Source organism: Trachinotus anak, unplaced genomic scaffold (genome assembly GCF_046630095.1).
Source record: "Trachinotus anak isolate AG129_WGS33_773 ecotype Australia unplaced genomic scaffold, CSIRO_AGI_Tana_v1 ptg000009l, whole genome shotgun sequence".
Taxonomy (NCBI): Eukaryota; Metazoa; Chordata; class Actinopteri; order Carangiformes; family Carangidae; genus Trachinotus; species Trachinotus anak.
In genome coordinates, this window is record NW_027273860.1 from 11910046 (window position 1) to 11926931 (window position 16886).

Sequence of the window (16886 nt, forward strand, 5' to 3'; positions counted from 1 at the left end):
GGTGCTGCAGGACTAGCTTCCACACAGTGAAGAAAGTCTACAGAGTGAATGTTCCGGTCATGAACAGGGTTTGTTTTTTAACATAATCTCTAACCCTGTAATGTAGGATGAAATGCCAGCGTCCTTGAAGATAATGCTGGGTTTGGTTACTACATCAGGTAGTAGGCTACGGACATGTTAACATTTGCTAACGTTAGAGCAGACAGGCACACTGTTTAATCCATTCCTTAAAGTTTTGCTCTTGTACTTTTGGTTTTGAGAAAAAAAATAACTCACCATTCTCTTCACATACAGAGTATTTCTCTTACTAAAGCCCCATTCACACTAAATATTCAGAAAGATCCAGAGCTTGACAGCTCTGCTGCGCCTCAGGTTGCTAACCTGTGATTAGCTAATGGTCAGTTAACTGGGAATACAGTTGCTAATCACAGTTTATAGCACACTTTCACTTTCTTATTGTGATAGTTATCTTTTTTAAGACATCTTATTGAGCCCTGTAGGTTATATTCTCATAAATGTTATGTCTCTATATTCTGCTCTATACCACTGTGCAGAGAAGAGGAAAGCCAACATCCTCGACAACCTGAACAACACAAACGGGACCATCATCGGTGTCACCTGTTGCATCGTCCTGATCCTCCTCATCGTCTCTGTCATTGTCCAGATCAAGCAGCCACGTAAAAAGTACATCCTGCGGCGTGAGGACTTTGACCCCACCATGTTCCAGGAGGTTTTTGAGCCACCTCACTATGAGCTGTGTACTTTACGGAGTGCCACCACAGCTGCAGCGGCCTCAGCAGACTTAGTTGACCTGGCGGAAGACTTTGAGAACTACCACGCCCTTCGCCGTGCTTCCTCACGCTGCGTCCATGATCACCACTGTGGGTCCTCCCCCAATCCGGGCTCCGCCCACATATCCCAGTTGTCACTCAGTGGACGAGGAAGCCGTGGAAATTTGAGTGCCCGTGACGGAGCGGCCGCCACTCTGCTCACAGACCTTCCACAGCCGCCCATGGCAGTGCGGCCCTTGCTGCCGGCCACAGGAAACCGCAGGAGCATCTTGGTCATGAAGCACAGCTATTCGCAGGAGGCAGCGGACAATGGATGTGACCTGGACGACGACCTGGAAGAAGTTCCCACCACCAGCCACCGGCTTTCACGCCACGAAAAGGCAGTACAGCGGTCAGTATCCATAGATTTCTGATGAGGGAAGAGCAACAACCCTAGAGTTAACTATGGGGATGTTTGAAATGTGTGTGGGATAATTACATTTATTTTTGTTTTCCTCTTATTTTAGCTTTGTTCTTCCTCTTCCTCTCATTACTTTTTTAAGATTATGATAAGCTTCCTTTTTGCATTGATCCTTGTTCTTTGTTCCCTTTCTATCATTAAAAACCTTTTCAATTTTTCACAAAGGGCTAAATTATGATAGACAAATTTGCCCCCTCTTGCATGCTCCTCCTTGAACATGTCAAGCTAGCTGCCAGCCTTCCTCAAATAGTAACTTACACTATAAATTCTACTGCACTTTGAGGTTTGCCAGAAATCTTTAAAATACAGACCTCATTTTAGCAGATGTTACTTCTGTAATCAGTCCAATTTCGACTGTTAACAAAAGGGCTTGAACTGGTGCCTGATATTCATCGAGATCACTAATTTCATTGAAGTGAATGCAAATTATCGTAAAATATGCATTTGTATTCTTAACTGTGAAAATATACTGAAAATACTGAAAATATAGCTTAACATTTTGGCACGAACAAGATTTTCTATATTTAGAAAAAAAAGTATTTTAATGTGTACTTGCACCTTGCTTGAAAAGTAACTGTATATGTTTACAAAAACAGTATGTGAAGGTATCAGAGTACATTTTTGGAGAAAAAAATACTTTGACCATGCGACTTTCTCCTGCATGCACTTTCTATATGCTCTTACCAGAGTGTTCTTGACTGTTTATTAATTTTCTACAAATCTGCATGCAGGGCTCCCAGAGACTAGCAAAGCACTAATGAAGTTTGTTGCTGTTATGTAGCACATTATGCATTCTGACCTCTCTATGCAAAAGGAATCTGATATTAAATGAAAGAGCCATGACATTTCAGGTTCTGCCTCATTGGCTCTTTGAGCAAACATGAATCAGAGTACAACACAACTAGGGTCTAAGAGACAATCTCAAGGTAAGCACCCTTATCCAACAATCAACATCTTTATATGTTGTTGTGTAGTCATCTTTTGCCCAGTCAGTATATACTTTTATGTAAGTTATTTTTCCTTTTCTGTGATTTTTGCACAAGTTTATATTTTATTTTTTATGTTTTTTTTAATTGCTCATTTTCACCAAGATGGTTTTCTTGCTTGCAGCCATCTTGCCCTCCTTGTGATTTTGTTTGAAGTCTTTGTGATGCTCAAGTTTACTGTATGTCCTCTTTTCCTGAGGACATACGTTTTATCACTCAGTGGATATTCATTAGCATGGACAATTTTTTCTGGCATCTTTAGCTGAAATTGTTATCAATTAATATGTCTAACCTCTTTTTCTCCCAGAAGGGCTAAAGCAAATAATTTCTATCAACAATGTAAAAGTAAAAGCAAAAAAATTAAAAGCAAACACAGTGCCAGATGTTTTCATTAAATCACATTGGTGGGATTTTTAAAACACAATAAGAAAGCACATCGAGATCACTTACAGTAAATATCTTATTAATCTCTCTGGAATTTACAAATCTTTACTGATCATACAAGTAAAGAATTCCTCTGTAGTTTTGCATGATTTATGTCATTTGTAGTATTTGATTTTGTGTTTGGTTAATTGTGAAGCGTAGTATTTATGCCTGTGTGTAACATTTCATGTGCATGCTCCACAACTATGCTTTCATGAGGCTATAAGCACGATATAAGACATTAATACACCAAGTTAGTTGCATAAATTTGAGATACAAAGAACTGATGAAAACCATTTATTTTAATTCTTCATTATGAAATTTAATTTAGTAAAAAGAAAATTCATGCACAGCTAGAAAAGTGCCTACAGCTTCATGCCTGCATATAGTGGAGCATTCACATAAAGTGCTACCCATTGTTCTGTCTTTTAGTGTGAGAAATGTGCTGTGCTGTTGTTTGTGTGTGTGTGTGTGTGTGTGTGTGTGTGTGTGTGTGTCTGCTTATGTTCTACATTATGTTGCATTGTCTCCATCATGTAGACTTCTTGAGAATAGTGAAATCCTGGATCAGTACGAACGGGCGTCACTGACATATGAAAAAGCGGAGCGGAGATTTACACCAGCATGATGCTGCTGATGATGATGATGATGATGAAGGGACACTTTGACGAAAGGATTCTGAATATGTATTAATGTGCAAAGATGAACACAAAGGACAGCTGCAATGAGGTTAAGAGGAAAAGTTTTGGTCAGCTTTGTGCTCTACGTACTGTAGTCAGTCCAGATTTTTTGTTTCACTGGTAAGATATGGACCTTTAGAATGAACATGATTATTGATTATCGAACTTAAAATTTGGGACGTTAGTCAGAAACATATGTCATTGTCATAGAGTCCTCGCTGATAACAAAATTAATGTGATCAAACATCTTCAAGTTAATTTTTAAGCATGTATTTTTCAAATTAGTGGCATACATATTATGATTTTAATAGCTTATTATAGATGCTTGCAGTTTGTCAAATTTGGGAAGATTTATGTTATTAGTGAAAATTGGAATTAAACTCAATTAATTACTAACCTAATAAAATGTAATACCGTTGGAATTACCAGAAGCAGTTTAATCTGAAAAACTATTCAAGATCCAGTTGTATGGCTCGTGCATGCTTCTTTTATATCCATTGAAACATTAACATACTAACATTAAAATATGATAGGCCCCCATCCACTATTACATAAGTCATATGGGCATAAGAGGTGATTTAAAAAAAAACATCTTTAAAATTTATGAATTGCATTGCATGCAGTTGCTTAGCTTAATCATTAGATAAAGAGAATTACAAATGCAAATAAATATCACAATTTTCATTTTAACTAAAACTCTCTTTTAAATATGTTGACTAACTTTTTCACTAGCACCTTTATTTTGGCAAAGAATACTTTTTTGTTTCTTTGTTGTTTTTGTTTGTTTGTTTTTTTGTTGTTTTTTGGCAAACATATTTATGTCAAGTCTGTTTGTCTTCTAACTCTTATACTGTAAGAGCCTAATATCTTTGTATTAAAACAGACTTTTATACTAGGGCAAATTGAAAGGATGACAGTTTTTACAGTTAAATTATCAAATTATCTTTCAGGGCTGATTTTATTGATGCTTTGTAAAAAATAAATAACAATAAAGCTTCACCTTTTTTCTTTGTTTTATTGGCTTTTGGTCAGTAGTTTGTCTGTCCCTTTAGAGTGTCCTCAGACAGTCAGCACATGCCATCCACGTCTCACAATCATGTTTTTAGATGTTGGCCTATCTGTTGTGGCTGGTTTGCTTGGGAGGAGGACATCTGGTCTTCCCCAAACCAAAAGGATTTGGTTCTCCCAACAGGACAATAAAATGAATCCTAAATGGTTGAAATAACCCAGGTAATCTGACAGACAAGTTAATTGACTTTTGTGTTTGTCCTAATGAGATTAACCCCATGAAGAAGGGAAAAAAATTAGCTTCACACTCCATTATCAGTTAATGTTGCCAGACTGGTTTTGTAGAAAAAAGTAAAAAACAACCTTCATTATGTAGAAAGTTAGAAAATTATATCTGATCTGAGCACAATGACATAAACACATATAATTCACACATACTTGCATATGGCACCTCTTTTGTTCTTATCCCCCGTCATTGTCCAAATACTTTTTTTTTCTTCTTACTGTGTCAATGAGTATTTTCCATTATGTATACATCATTTTCTGTATTCAGTGTAATATTGTATCCTTTACATCCATGCTTTACACTTTCTTTTCCTTCCATTTAGACATAGTCATACACAAACTCATGTTCCTGCAGATACTGTATAAAATTTTTTTTGTTTGTTTTCTATATAACATCTGTCTGTTGTCTCTTTGTTTCACAATTGTGCCAACTCTTCTATTATAAATATTAAAAACATGTTCAAAACAGCTCACATACACACATTCACTCCTCTCTCACTGACTCTGTTTTTCACTCTGTCTCTTACACACACACACACACACACACAAAGTCACAAGTCATCTGCCAGTATATAGATGGAGGAAGACACCTCAGTAATTAAGTAAGTCTGAACCAATTCGATCACAAGCAGCCCAGGCAGCAGATGTAAAGTGTTGGGCCCAGAAGAGACTTCAAGTAATAGTGTTTTCATTTCTCTGCAGATACATCAGACAGATGCATCATTCCTCTGCATCTTGCCAAGTTTGACAGCATTTGGAGCTAGGGTTTCTCTCCCTTGTGCATCTTGAGTGAACTGTTGCCCAGAGCAACTTTACCAATGTAGAGTGTTGTGATGAGAAAAAAAAATAAATAAATAAAAATGAAAAAAAAAAAAAAAAGATAATAATAAAAGGTTTGTGATGTAAGCATCAAGTTTTTCTTCTTTGCTTTGGACAGCAGAGGTTTTCCCACCTGTGCTCCACAACTGGCTGGAATTGACGAGCCATGGAACACTGATAATTTCAGATACAGGACTGAAAGTTTGTTTTTTTTTGAGAACTAGAGTACCTTTAATGTAAAACTGTTCATCGAGGGAAAAAAAAAAAAAAACAGGATCAGGTTTTTTTAAAAAAAGCATTTTCATGTAACCATCAAATTATGAAATTGCATATTTCAGCTGCTGAATTTACATTATATTTCTTATTTCTATGTCATGTCTTTATAGTAGAGTATCAGGTTGTTTTTATAATTAAAGAATTACTGAGAGCCCTGTTGAGAAGACAAAAGAATAAGATGTATGAAATAAAGTGATGTGAAACTTCATAAATGGGTGCAAACATTACTCTACCTGACCCGTGAACTAACCCTTCTTTATTCCCACTTTTACTGATGTCTGAACATGACTTTTTTAAATATGTTTTTCTGTCTTTCTCCTTGTCAGATTTCATTGCACTGTGGCATTTTTTTAATCCATGTGAATATTTATTTGATATCACATTAAGAAAATGCTGGACAGAATGTTTTCAATAAACTAATGTTTACTGATTTTATTGTGATTTTGCCAGTTGTGTCTAATATTCTTTTCTGATCTGTTCAGAGCTTAAGCTGCCAGTGAGGACACTGAGGTCACAAAGGCATGTTTTAGCAACCTTATTTTAAACAATTGTAGTTATTCAACAACACATGGTGCATATTTTATATGTCGATTCTAGTATTTTTAGATTAGATTATGTATACTTCATGTAAATGTGACTGATTTTAGGCCACCAAACAAATAAAATAAAATATTTTGCATTTTCTCACCAGAATTCCAAACAGTGTGAAGGCTGTGAGGCATTGTTTAGGTTGGAAAATAAAACTTACAGAAAATATAACTGTTCATTTGACAGAATACATGAAATGTAAAAATCCAAACACTTAAAGCTGATATAATGGATATTTTTATAATAACAACTGATCAAATGACTGAGTGTAATATGAAAGGCATGGCTCATATTGAACACACACAACTCCGTGTGACTGCTAATGTCAACCCATTGTGTAAATTAGCAATTATGCTAAAACAGTTTCAACTTAAAATGTAATAATATGTAAGTGTTGTGTTTACAATTTGTTTCAACTACTGCAAGTGGTCAGTATAATCAACTATTACAGGTTTGAACTGATCAATATAATTTAGAGAGTTTATTTGTGATGTCTGAACATTTTCTGAAGGGCCTGTGGGAAAAAAAAAAATACTTTGAGGTCCATGTTCCATTTGGAGGTCAGTGAGAGGCAGAAAATGGAAACAGACAACTATTCAACTCCCAGTAGATCTGAACTTTTTTGTTTGTTTGCTTGTGTAGTTTAAAATAGTTTACAGAGCTTTCACAATTTAACCTTTCATCAAATATTAATAAAACAATGAATGTATTCCCACCGGTCTGTCAAGGCGTGTAGACTGTTTTCTGTGTGTGTTACATTAAAAACTCGATCTCCCATGAACCCTACGAACGATGAGTGACGACAGAAGTATGCGACTCAGAAAAACACACACACCGGACTGTATGTATCGCAGTACCTTCCTGTAGTCACGTTGTTAATGTTGAGGGTTGTGCATTCATGTCCTATAACAAGTCCGTTTTATATTATTACTCAGCTTTCGCTATCTGTCGACCGTGCAGAAGAAGAAGAAGTTGCTAGCCCGCTGTGCTGGTAGCATATAGTTTGAGCTAACCCGCAGAGGACACGGTCATGGCTTACACACAGGTGCTCAAAGCCCTGCATCGAAATTTGCAACAGACAGCGACACGGTACGCCGTGCAGACATGTAAACTCACGCAGGTCAGCTTCCTCGCCCACACACACAGGACACTGTCAGCCGTGTCCGGGCCGACCGTCCTCAGGGGACCGGAGGCTCCGCCGTCTGTCCTGCCGGCGCTGAGCTGCTTCACACGGGCACAGACACGGAGAGGTATCTCTCTAGACTTCACAGCCAGGAATAAGAGCAGCCCTGAGGACAGAGACAGGTCAGTGTCCAGGTATCAAGGTGGGAGCCCAAAGCCTTCAGCTACACAAAAAGGTAAGCATGGGACTGATATACAGATGATTGTGTCCTCTATGAATTTGAGCTCTAATTTCACTAGGCTTAATTGTACTGATTTTTCTCTTCCTTTTAAAAGGCTTATGCCAGAAACAGGAGAGCAGTTGTTTGTGTGATTACAGTATGTAACTGAACTAATGATCTTTTACAGTGAAGGAAGCTGGCAGAGACTTCACCTACTTGATAGTTGTACTCATTGGGCTTGGAGTGACAGGTGACTGCAGCATCAACACATGCCATCACAAACAAGCAGATTTATCTCCTCATTTGAAGTTTAAACGTTTTGTCCTGTGTGCCTCTCAGGCGGGCTGTTGTATGTGGTGTTCCAGGAGCTGTTTTCTTCCTCCAGTCCTAATAAAATCTATGGGAAAGCCTTCGACAAAGTCAAGTCACACCCAGAGGTAAGAATGAGATCGCTGCCTGCTGAGGGCAAACAGTATCACCCTCCTAAACTGTTCAGTAAAACGCACAACTGTATATTGTACATCAGCACACAGAATGTATGGATTTATTGGGATAAATAGCTTCATGTGTCCCGTGGATAATATTTTTTTATTTTTTTATTTAGGTGATTGGTGCATTTGGGGAGCCAATCAAATGTTATGGTGAGACCACCCGTCGAGGAAGGAGGCAGCAAGTCAGGTAGGAATTTAGTTACAGTGAGCATTTACCAGAAAGCAAATGTGGAAACAAGCTGTTGATTATTAGTACTTAAGGATTAAGATTAAAGTTGCATATTTTTGTCCAGTTAAGGCCTGACAATTGCAGTTCTCATATGCCCATTTTAATATGTCAGTGAATAAATATTAGAACAAAGAATCTTTCTTATTTTAGGGATTTGTGCTTTAAATAAGGGGTACTGTCCTTAGGTAAACATCTGTCTGGCACTAAGGTATTAAAACTTGTGTGTGTGTGTCACGTAGTCACCTGGAGTACCTGAAGGATGGACTGAAGTATATGAGACTTAAGTTTTACATCGAAGGATCAGAACCAGGACTCAAAGGAACTGTACATTCAGAATCAAAAGAGGTTGGTATTTTTCTAATTCTTTGTTCAAAGGCAGCTTATTGAATAGATGCGAAATACCACATACTGCTCTAGTTTAGCTCCCTCGATATTTAGAAATGATTAATTTGAAGTGTTAGTTAAAATCTAAGTAATTTTACATGTGACAGCAGAGATGAAATGTAGAGTAGTGATGTTTTACTGATATCCACTAAATTGAGATATTGTTTTATCATAAAAAATATACAAATAACTTGCTGTTATTTTACAGAATAATGAAACTGGAAAATATGAGTTTCGTTACATATTTGTGGAAGTAGACACCTACCCAAGACGGACCATCATTGTGGAAGACAACCGATAAGAGAGATGATGGCTGGATGAAAAAATGTGAATAATGTGTTTCCAAAAGGCAGGTTTGTGTTATTGGACAAATAGCTAAGAATGAAAACTCTAATTTGCTATTAAAAGTTGTTATGTTTAACATCAACAATTATAGCTGATTTTAAATACACACCTTAATTTAGACTTTGCTACAACAATGTACTGGTTAAGAACTCTGCAAAGCACAGTCTCTTCACAGATATAAAATGATCGTTTGACTTTTTTGTCTTTCCGTTTTATAAAAGGAACAGATGTACAAAATATCTTTGTTTGGTTTTGTTTGGAATTTTATTTTTGAGTCAAAGACAAGGCGATGAATCTTGTATCAACGTGTAATAAAATATACTTTTAAATTGTAATAAAAATGTTTGTCATATACTACGAAAGTATCAGTGTTTTATTTTTTCTGACAATGCTGGGTTGAAACTATGTATGTTACTATGATCGATCTTTTAGCCTAAAGCTTTTAAACTGAAAATAATTCTTGCATAGCCAGACTCCAGATCTCCACAGCGAAAAGTCTGTTTAAGATACTATGACAAGCCTCTGTTATTTCATAGATCTTGAAAATGCTTACAAATGGTCTGTCACAAGCACCCTCTCTACATTATGATAGGTCTGCTTTGTTAAAATATACATGTTTATTTTAGTATTTATTTATTGAAAAATTCTGTATTTGCCTGCTTTTATGAAATGGTCGATTGCATTATTAAATAGTGGCCACTAGATGGAGGCAAAGAATCAGGAGAGGGAACAACCTGAAACGACCTTTATGTTATTGTTATTCATTATATCTTTATATGAATGGGTATTTTGAATAGTTTTTCAGAGGATTTTGGAAGCTATCAGGAGGAAGACTCCACGTTAATTAGTCACCTGATTTTAAACAATGAACACCCAGGCTACTCCTGGAATAGTTTCGCTTCTTAATGAAGTTTATTCAATCAGTTTATTTATTGTTTTTCATACGTTGATATTGTACGTGTGTAATACTGTGAGATTGTGTGTGTTTTTATACATATTCGGTCCAATTATTGTTTTACCCTTTTGTCCGACGAATGTGATGCTGCCTTCCCAGACCCTCGGAAATCATGAAATTTATGGTGGACCCCAATGACACACTCCTGTAATAGCCCGGAGAGATCAAATTTTTTATCACTTAAGTCGACACTGCTCCCGAGTTATTCAGAGGGGGATACAACTTTATTACTGTTTATAATCATTTGACAATTGTTTTGTTTTTTTATATCTAGGATATGTTTTTATTAAAAACATCAACGATGAACGTACTCGAGTTTTGCCTTCTCATTTCCATTGCCCTATTAACTCTGCTGGCATGTTGAGATATAATCCCTGACAGCAACTAAAACAACATGAACATAAAAACCATCAGATTAATTGTACCGACTCAATTGAGGGAGGGGACAGTCTACGGGAAGCACCGAAGGCAACAGTCTTGTGAACGCCGCCCACTGTGAAACCAAAGGCAGCCTTGAACGCACAGGGATGTGCTAAGTCAGTTAACGCTAGCTAAAATAGTTTAGATTAGTTATTTCCTCAGTGTTGGACTGACGAGCAGCTTTTCGGGTTACTAGCTAGTGAGCTTGTATATAACAACAAGCAGGTATGTCCATAAAGCAGGTCGACAACAGTCGTTGTTTTGTTCTAATCGTGGGTAAATAGAGTAGCGGGTGTTGTTGTCGCCTTGGCCTGCTACACGATAGCCTAGCTAAACTAGCGGTAGCTTCAGCTGGTTCCTGGAGCCCTACCCGCATCACATCCCAGAAACGACAAGGGAAATGGCACACCTTACCAGCTAACTCTGAAAGCCGAGGTGTCGCAATAAAGTGAGTTCAAACGCTGTCGATGTGTTTGCTTTTAGCTGAATAAGAGAGCTAAGTTAACGGTAGAGTCGTCGTGATAAACTTACCATCTGTTTTAAGTTATTGCTAAGTGCTTGTACGTTTGACTCAGACTAGCTCTAGTGGATAGATGCTTTGTAAACGCCACTTAGTGTTAATCATTAATGATAATTTAGGTAATGAGTAAATAATGTAAGGTAATGGTTTTGCCACTTAGGCAAAAGGATTGAAAATTGTTACTGCTTTCAGGGCAAGTTGTTTTTTTTGGCCAGAGATCAGCAAGTTATTCCTCAGCAATGAGAGCCTCTACTCAGTGACATCTCACAAAAATGGAGCTGTACTGGTACATGTAAGTATAATTTATGTAGTTATAATCACATCTCTCTCCTTTTTTTATAGTAATATTGGAGTTTTAAATTAATGTGTAAAACTGTCCACTCCTTTCCCATTCCCCATCTGTTATTCCTTTCCTCTCTCCTTCACAGAGTTGTCATCATATTCATCATCATCAAGATATTCTTCTATGTGTGCTGGTACAGATCAAGACAGAGGCAACTGGCAGCATACCTGAGTAACCCACGCAATGCTCAGATAGTCATTGTTGGAGGAAGGGCATACCTCCATCAGATGTGTGAGAGACAGAGTGTAAGTACAAACCATATGGACAAACACAACCCGGTCTTACATTTCAAACTCATAATCTAGCTGTCAACTGCTGAAATGGTTTTGCACCTCCAGCATATCTCTTTAGTGTAGTTGGGTCTAAGAATATGTTTTTCTGTTAACAAAGAGAATCTCTTTATGTGAGATGAGAGACTAACCAAGTAGGAAGCGTGAACTAGAGAAAGTCAAATAAGGCCACAGTTGTGTTACATTTTTGCAGAGGAGTTGTTTGCTCTCTCTCAAGAGGGTTTGTGGTTTTCAGTCAGTCACTTTCACTTTGAATGAAGTGACAAGACAGGCTACATTTCAGGTTTGTGAACGTGCATTTAATGGGTGCACGCTTCTGCTCTGCATGTACTTGTACATTGACATTTTTCTGTGAAGTTTGTTTGACCTTGTTGACATCGGAGGTCTGGAAGGACAGGTCACAACTCTGACAGTTCTCCAGTGAGCGTGTTAGTGAGCCTTTTTAAGCAAGTTTGTAAAATTTTAACCATGCATGTGAGATTTTTTTGTGCCAATATCATCAGTAAAGACGCAGACAGCAAGGCACGAGTGCACTGATTTACAGACAGCAGTGTTTGGCCCCTTGAAGGTCTTGTTATTTCATAATATTTAAAAAAAAAAAAAAAAAAAAAAAGACAAAATTTCAGTCACTGACATTTTCTGTGCTACATGCTACATTTTGTGCTACATTTTTTAATTGAAATATTACTATTACTATCTCTAGTCCCTTGTAAATCATAAGTCAGATGAGAGAAAAAGGATGGTCTCTCCTAACATATAATTTGCTTGACATTTCGAATAGTTTATGTGGTTTGTTTCAGCTGCTCTCTAAGAGTCATTTGATAATTTAAATGACCTTCATAGTTGTGTTTCTGTTTGGACTTCTTAAATTCTGCTGAAACTGCTATTCATAGATACTGAAATTGGCCACAAAATACAGGCCTCTGTTTTATTGTCACCTTCAGGAGCTAGTTGAATGTAGTCTTTGTGTTGATGTTTTCAGAGATATGTTTAGAATAGCAATGCGTTCCTCAACATCAGTTTGTATGGAGTCTTTCCTGTGGGCTACGCCGCAGGTGTAGACAGTCTTCTGCTTTACTGCCTCTCTAAAGCACCTGGAAGTAATCTCCATGATTCAGAGCCTTCCAAACCTTCTCTGATGTTTTTCAAACTTATTTCGTACTCTTGCCCACTTTGCCCACTTCATAGTAGTTTTTGCAAAAGGTTGCACAAATGACAAAAATAGATATCAACACATTTTTTTCAAGAACTGGTTCATTTAAATGCAAGACTGCATCAATTTAGTCATTTCTTAATAATCCGGACTCCGCTACAGCTTTTCACTTCTTTTTAATTTTGGTAGTTACATTCAAGAGACACATACAATTGGTATTTTTAGCTATGTTTGGAACATTTGTGCAACAGGAAATGCCACAGTTGTTACAAAAAAAAAAAATAAATGATGCAGTTGAAAGTTAAGAGATGCCGTGGTTTTTGGCCTTGGGTTTCCCCACACCAGTTGTGACATCCTGTGTGCTATCTTAAGTGTTTATTTTAGAGAATGTCCGGTCCAGCTTAGGATTTCCGTTATTGGTGTCTTATCAGAAATATATATACTGGTAAATTACATGGCCAGTAACAGTCCAGAAAACGCTCCCACTTCCCATTTGCACTTGTCCTTTTCTTTTTGCTTCTTAGACCTTTTACTCCTCTTTAGGCTCCACCAGGTCCTTATTCATCTTGTCCTCCAACTCTTCTATTTGCTCCTACTTCCTCTCTTGCAGTCCTCTCTTTTCTCCTCTTCCGTTTTTTTTCCTGTTCCTCCTTCTTTCTTCCTCTCCCCCTGGTTCTCTCTGCCATCTCTGCTGTATAATGTTCCCTGTTTAGATTTTAATGGAATGTGCAGTAGGGAGGCCCCACGGTCATCCATAACACAGCACCCTGAAAGTTTTCTGGAGAGACGCCACGACGTCTCGGGTCCTGGGCTTAAATGAATCAAACACAGTGGGGGAAAAAATCTTGATGTAGTATCAATCACTTGGCTTCTTGGACAGTCTTATTCAGAAGAGCAATGGGGAAAACTTTATACATTTTGGCGTAGTGAGAGATGGGAGAGATTGATAGTTTAAAAGTCCTCAACTTAATTAGTTTTGGTCTTGTTTTTTCCTACAGAAATGTTAATGTGTTTTAATGCCGTGGTTCCCAATATAAAGGCTGTGGACTAGTACTGGGCCACAGAGCATTTGCCACCTTGCCATGAAGATCCAACGTCATTTGGCAAAAACGCGTCACAATAATTAATATGTAACTTTATAAACTATTATAGGTTAATTGTGTGCTAATTACCTTGAACTCTGCATTGTCTGTCTGTGCTGCATCTTTCCTCATCCCTCCTTATCACACCCACAACAACAGGATGGCAATTTTGAACTAATTAAGACATCAATCTACAAGGTCATCAGTCTATCATCACTGAACTCCCTGCTTAATCTGCATTTGCCTTCTTCCTGTTGCCATTGCAATTAGGTGGCTAACAAGAGTAAAAAGGATTGAGAGCTTCTCCAGAGGAGGTCAGGGAGATAAAAGAACCACACGTGTTTTAGTATTAGCCTAGTCCTAAAACTGACTGTGACAAGTCCATGCTCATCTTGTTAGCTTTTGTAAGACTCAATGTCTTAGCCTAATGTAATAGATGCGACCACTACCCCCATCTCCCAGACATTTCCCCCCATAAAGTCGTTTTGTATAAACGATTTTATGTGGGGGTCAGGTTTGGGGTGAAAACATTCCACGCTGGTCAGTCCAGTGAGGTAGTGGACGGACAGTATCTCTTTCTTCTCTAAGAATATTATCCTGCTTTTTGGTTAGTGATGTTTGTACTTCAGCATCGTTAGATTTGTGTTTGTCAATCTTACCCTGACGCAAAGGGAAGCTCATTGAAGGAGCAGATACATAAATCCAGCCAGCAGCACTGTCCTCTCCAGAGGTGTTTACGCTAAAACCAGCCCAGGTAGTATTCCAGTGCTAGTAGTGTTGACACACATACTGTTAACTTTTCAGATATTGTTCAGATGTTCTGTTGCAGAAGTTCCCAAGAATGTGTTGCACTTGCAGGTTGCTGTGCTTTCAAACCAGCCCACAGGATTTAAGTTTGTTCTTCCATCATGTGAAGCCACCGTCTGGTTCTTTTCCTCTAATGTTTTGTGTGATTATCTTGCTGTAGGATGAACCCCTGACCAACCAGTGTGTCTTCCTTTGTCACTTGCTTTCTCACCATTCCTGCAGTCCAGTATTGTCCTAGTAGTTCATCAGAGGGTGTAGTAACATATTTTTTTCCAAAACTGCCTTTGTACAGACAAAGGGTTTGTAAGTCATCAACTAAAGTTGGTTCCTGTAGGAACTGTTTGCGTTAACTTTTAAGGCTTCATTAACTTCCATTGCTACAGGAAAGCTGTAAATAAGCCTATTTCTTGATCCCTGAAACAGGCCAGTTTTTTTATGTAGTTAACATGATTTTTCAGTTTTTGGTGAACTATTTTTTTTGTTTACCAGTTGGGCAGTTTACCACTTACCTTTGTACAGTTTCAGGTTATTCACTAAACTTGAGTTGCTTAAATTTCCATAAAAAACAGACAAACGGGTGTTCTAAAACATCTGAAGAGTAGTATATTTGGACTTGTGTACTTGTATTTCTTTGTGTATCATTCACTCTTCTCTCTGTGTTTCCTTCCCTTTATAGCAAACATCTGTCTGGCCCAGCTGGTATGGTGTTCAGGATGACCTGTCGATAGAGGAGCCCTCCACAGCCCTGCCACCAGCCGCATCCTTCTCCCACCTTGACATGCCACCACCATATGAGGCAGTCTCTGGAGGTAGCACACACATAGCTGAACACAACAGTACGCGCATTGTTTTACCATACATTTGCTGCGTCCTCATTCATTGAAATGATGAAAGTTGAGCCAGAAAGACTTCTTCATTGTTATTTTTTCCCTTCTATTTCGTCACTGACCCACAGTTCTTGGCTGCTATCCATTCATACAGTCTTCTCTCTCAGATGTAACTTTGAAATGTAAAAGGCATTTGCTTCCAAGTTCACAGCACACAGTAAAGTAACTGACCAGTAACTGACCAGTTACAGTTCTTGCTGTCCCTACGTGATGTATCTGCTGCTCCAGTTAGCTGCACATGTACTGCACAGGTTAACACTCCTCGTAACAAAACCCAGCTACCACCCTCCTTAACACCACCAGCATCAAGACTCCATCAGAGTCTGTGCCATGATGGCAAGTCTGGAGATTTATGTGCTGTACTGATTGTAAGGGTCATTGCCACAACCAGGAAACTAACTCCAGATGGAGTCTAAAGCACAATTCAACAGTACAGAACTCCTGTAAACTAGCTTTTCTGATTGAAGTGAGCTCACATGTGTATGCACACACAGAGTACTTTGTCTGCTGTAAAAAGACCAAGTGCACTGTGACAGTAACTTAATCATAATCAAACCAATATTTTCAAAGTTTTCTTTGTATACCACTGCCTTATGTATACTGCTCATGTATCAGTCAGTGAGTCAGTCAAGAGTTAAGTAATTTCTGTGGTCTGTCTGTTAGCAGTGCGTGCAAAAACAAAACTAGCAATTGAGAAAACTGTAGTCTTAAATATTTCCAATAAGAGGAACTCTCATGTTCCCAGCACATGAGAGCATTTGAGAGCTGTCAGATCTTGCCTGCGCCCCCCCCCCCCGCCTACACAGTAATGTTTAAAGGAGCATAAAGCTAGTCATGATGTTTCCATTATACTTCTAACTTCTGTGTCTTTCACTTGACTGACTACTACTTAAGTTTCAGTGTCCTCTTTTACAAGCAGCATCTCATTTGATTTGAAGTGCTTGTTCAGTCTGACAACAGGATGTGGCTATAGAGGGTGGAAATGGTTTCACCACTCATTGTATTACATCATGTTGCAGACTCATTTTCGCCCTCACTTTGGCCCTCATATTTTTTTCTGGTCCCCGTATCAGTTCTGGCAAAGTTCTTGTCAGAACTGGAGGTGGATACATCTTTTTTTCTCTCTTGCCCTCTTTTGATTTCAGATATTCTGACACATTTCGATTATTCCTAAAAAAAAAAATAAATAAATAAAAGCTTTTTCTTTTACTGCACTTTAGAGACTTATTTAGATCAATGTTTTGACCCCCTATTTCCTGTGCACAAATGGTCATGTGGAGTAACACAGACTTTCTCCTTAAGGAGAAATTGGGAGTATTTG

General features: G+C 38.1%; 3 protein-coding genes across 11 annotated transcripts in view; all 3 read left to right on the top strand.

Annotated features, from left to right (window-relative positions):
* The window catches only part of neto1l (neuropilin (NRP) and tolloid (TLL)-like 1, like), a 66773-nt gene extending 60610 nt beyond the window's left edge, over nt 1-6163 (top strand). For 3 of the 6 annotated variants that reach the window (XM_071485351.1, XM_071485352.1, XM_071485353.1), the window contains 2 exons: nt 555-1182; nt 3201-4355. In XM_071485351.1, the coding sequence (XP_071341452.1) occupies nt 555-1182; nt 3201-3288 (716 nt within the window). In that variant the 3' untranslated portion in view covers nt 3289-4355. Of the gene's footprint in view, nt 1-554; nt 1183-2102; nt 2178-3200 lie in introns of those variants that run through there. The other 3 variants (XM_071485355.1, XM_071485354.1, XR_011691884.1) reach the window with 3 other exon arrangements.
* A 964-nt stretch (nt 6164-7127) lies between these two features.
* timm21 (translocase of inner mitochondrial membrane 21) lies at nt 7128-9463 on the top strand. The gene is made up of 6 exons (XM_071485356.1): nt 7128-7674; nt 7847-7909; nt 7999-8096; nt 8264-8337; nt 8619-8724; nt 8972-9463. Exons 1-6 carry the CDS (start codon nt 7347-7349, stop codon nt 9062-9064), a joined length of 762 nt encoding a protein of 253 aa, XP_071341457.1. The 5' UTR covers nt 7128-7346; the 3' UTR covers nt 9065-9463.
* A 1050-nt stretch (nt 9464-10513) lies between these two features.
* The window catches only part of sema5a (sema domain, seven thrombospondin repeats (type 1 and type 1-like), transmembrane domain (TM) and short cytoplasmic domain, (semaphorin) 5A), a 150039-nt gene continuing 143666 nt past the window's right edge, over nt 10514-16886 (top strand). For 2 of the 4 annotated variants that reach the window (XM_071485357.1, XM_071485360.1), the window contains exons 1-4: nt 10516-10931; nt 11196-11295; nt 11432-11591; nt 15355-15487. The gene's annotated coding sequence lies outside the window, so the exon portion shown is untranslated. Of the gene's footprint in view, nt 10932-11195; nt 11296-11431; nt 11592-15354; nt 15515-16886 lie in introns of all 4 variants that reach the window. The other 2 variants (XM_071485358.1, XR_011691885.1) reach the window with 2 other exon arrangements.

Bases quoted from the DNA above. Each gene is read 5' to 3' on its own strand.
- timm21 (XM_071485356.1), top strand. From the start codon at position 7,347: ATGGCTTACACACAGGTGCTCAAAGCCCTGCATCGAAATTTGCAACAG. The intron at 7,910-7,998 runs GTGACTGCAGCA...TGTGCCTCTCAG, and splicing joins CATTGGGCTTGGAGTGACAG to GCGGGCTGTTGTATGTGGTG. The intron at 8,097-8,263 runs GTAAGAATGAGA...TTTTTTATTTAG, and splicing joins AAGTCAAGTCACACCCAGAG to GTGATTGGTGCATTTGGGGA.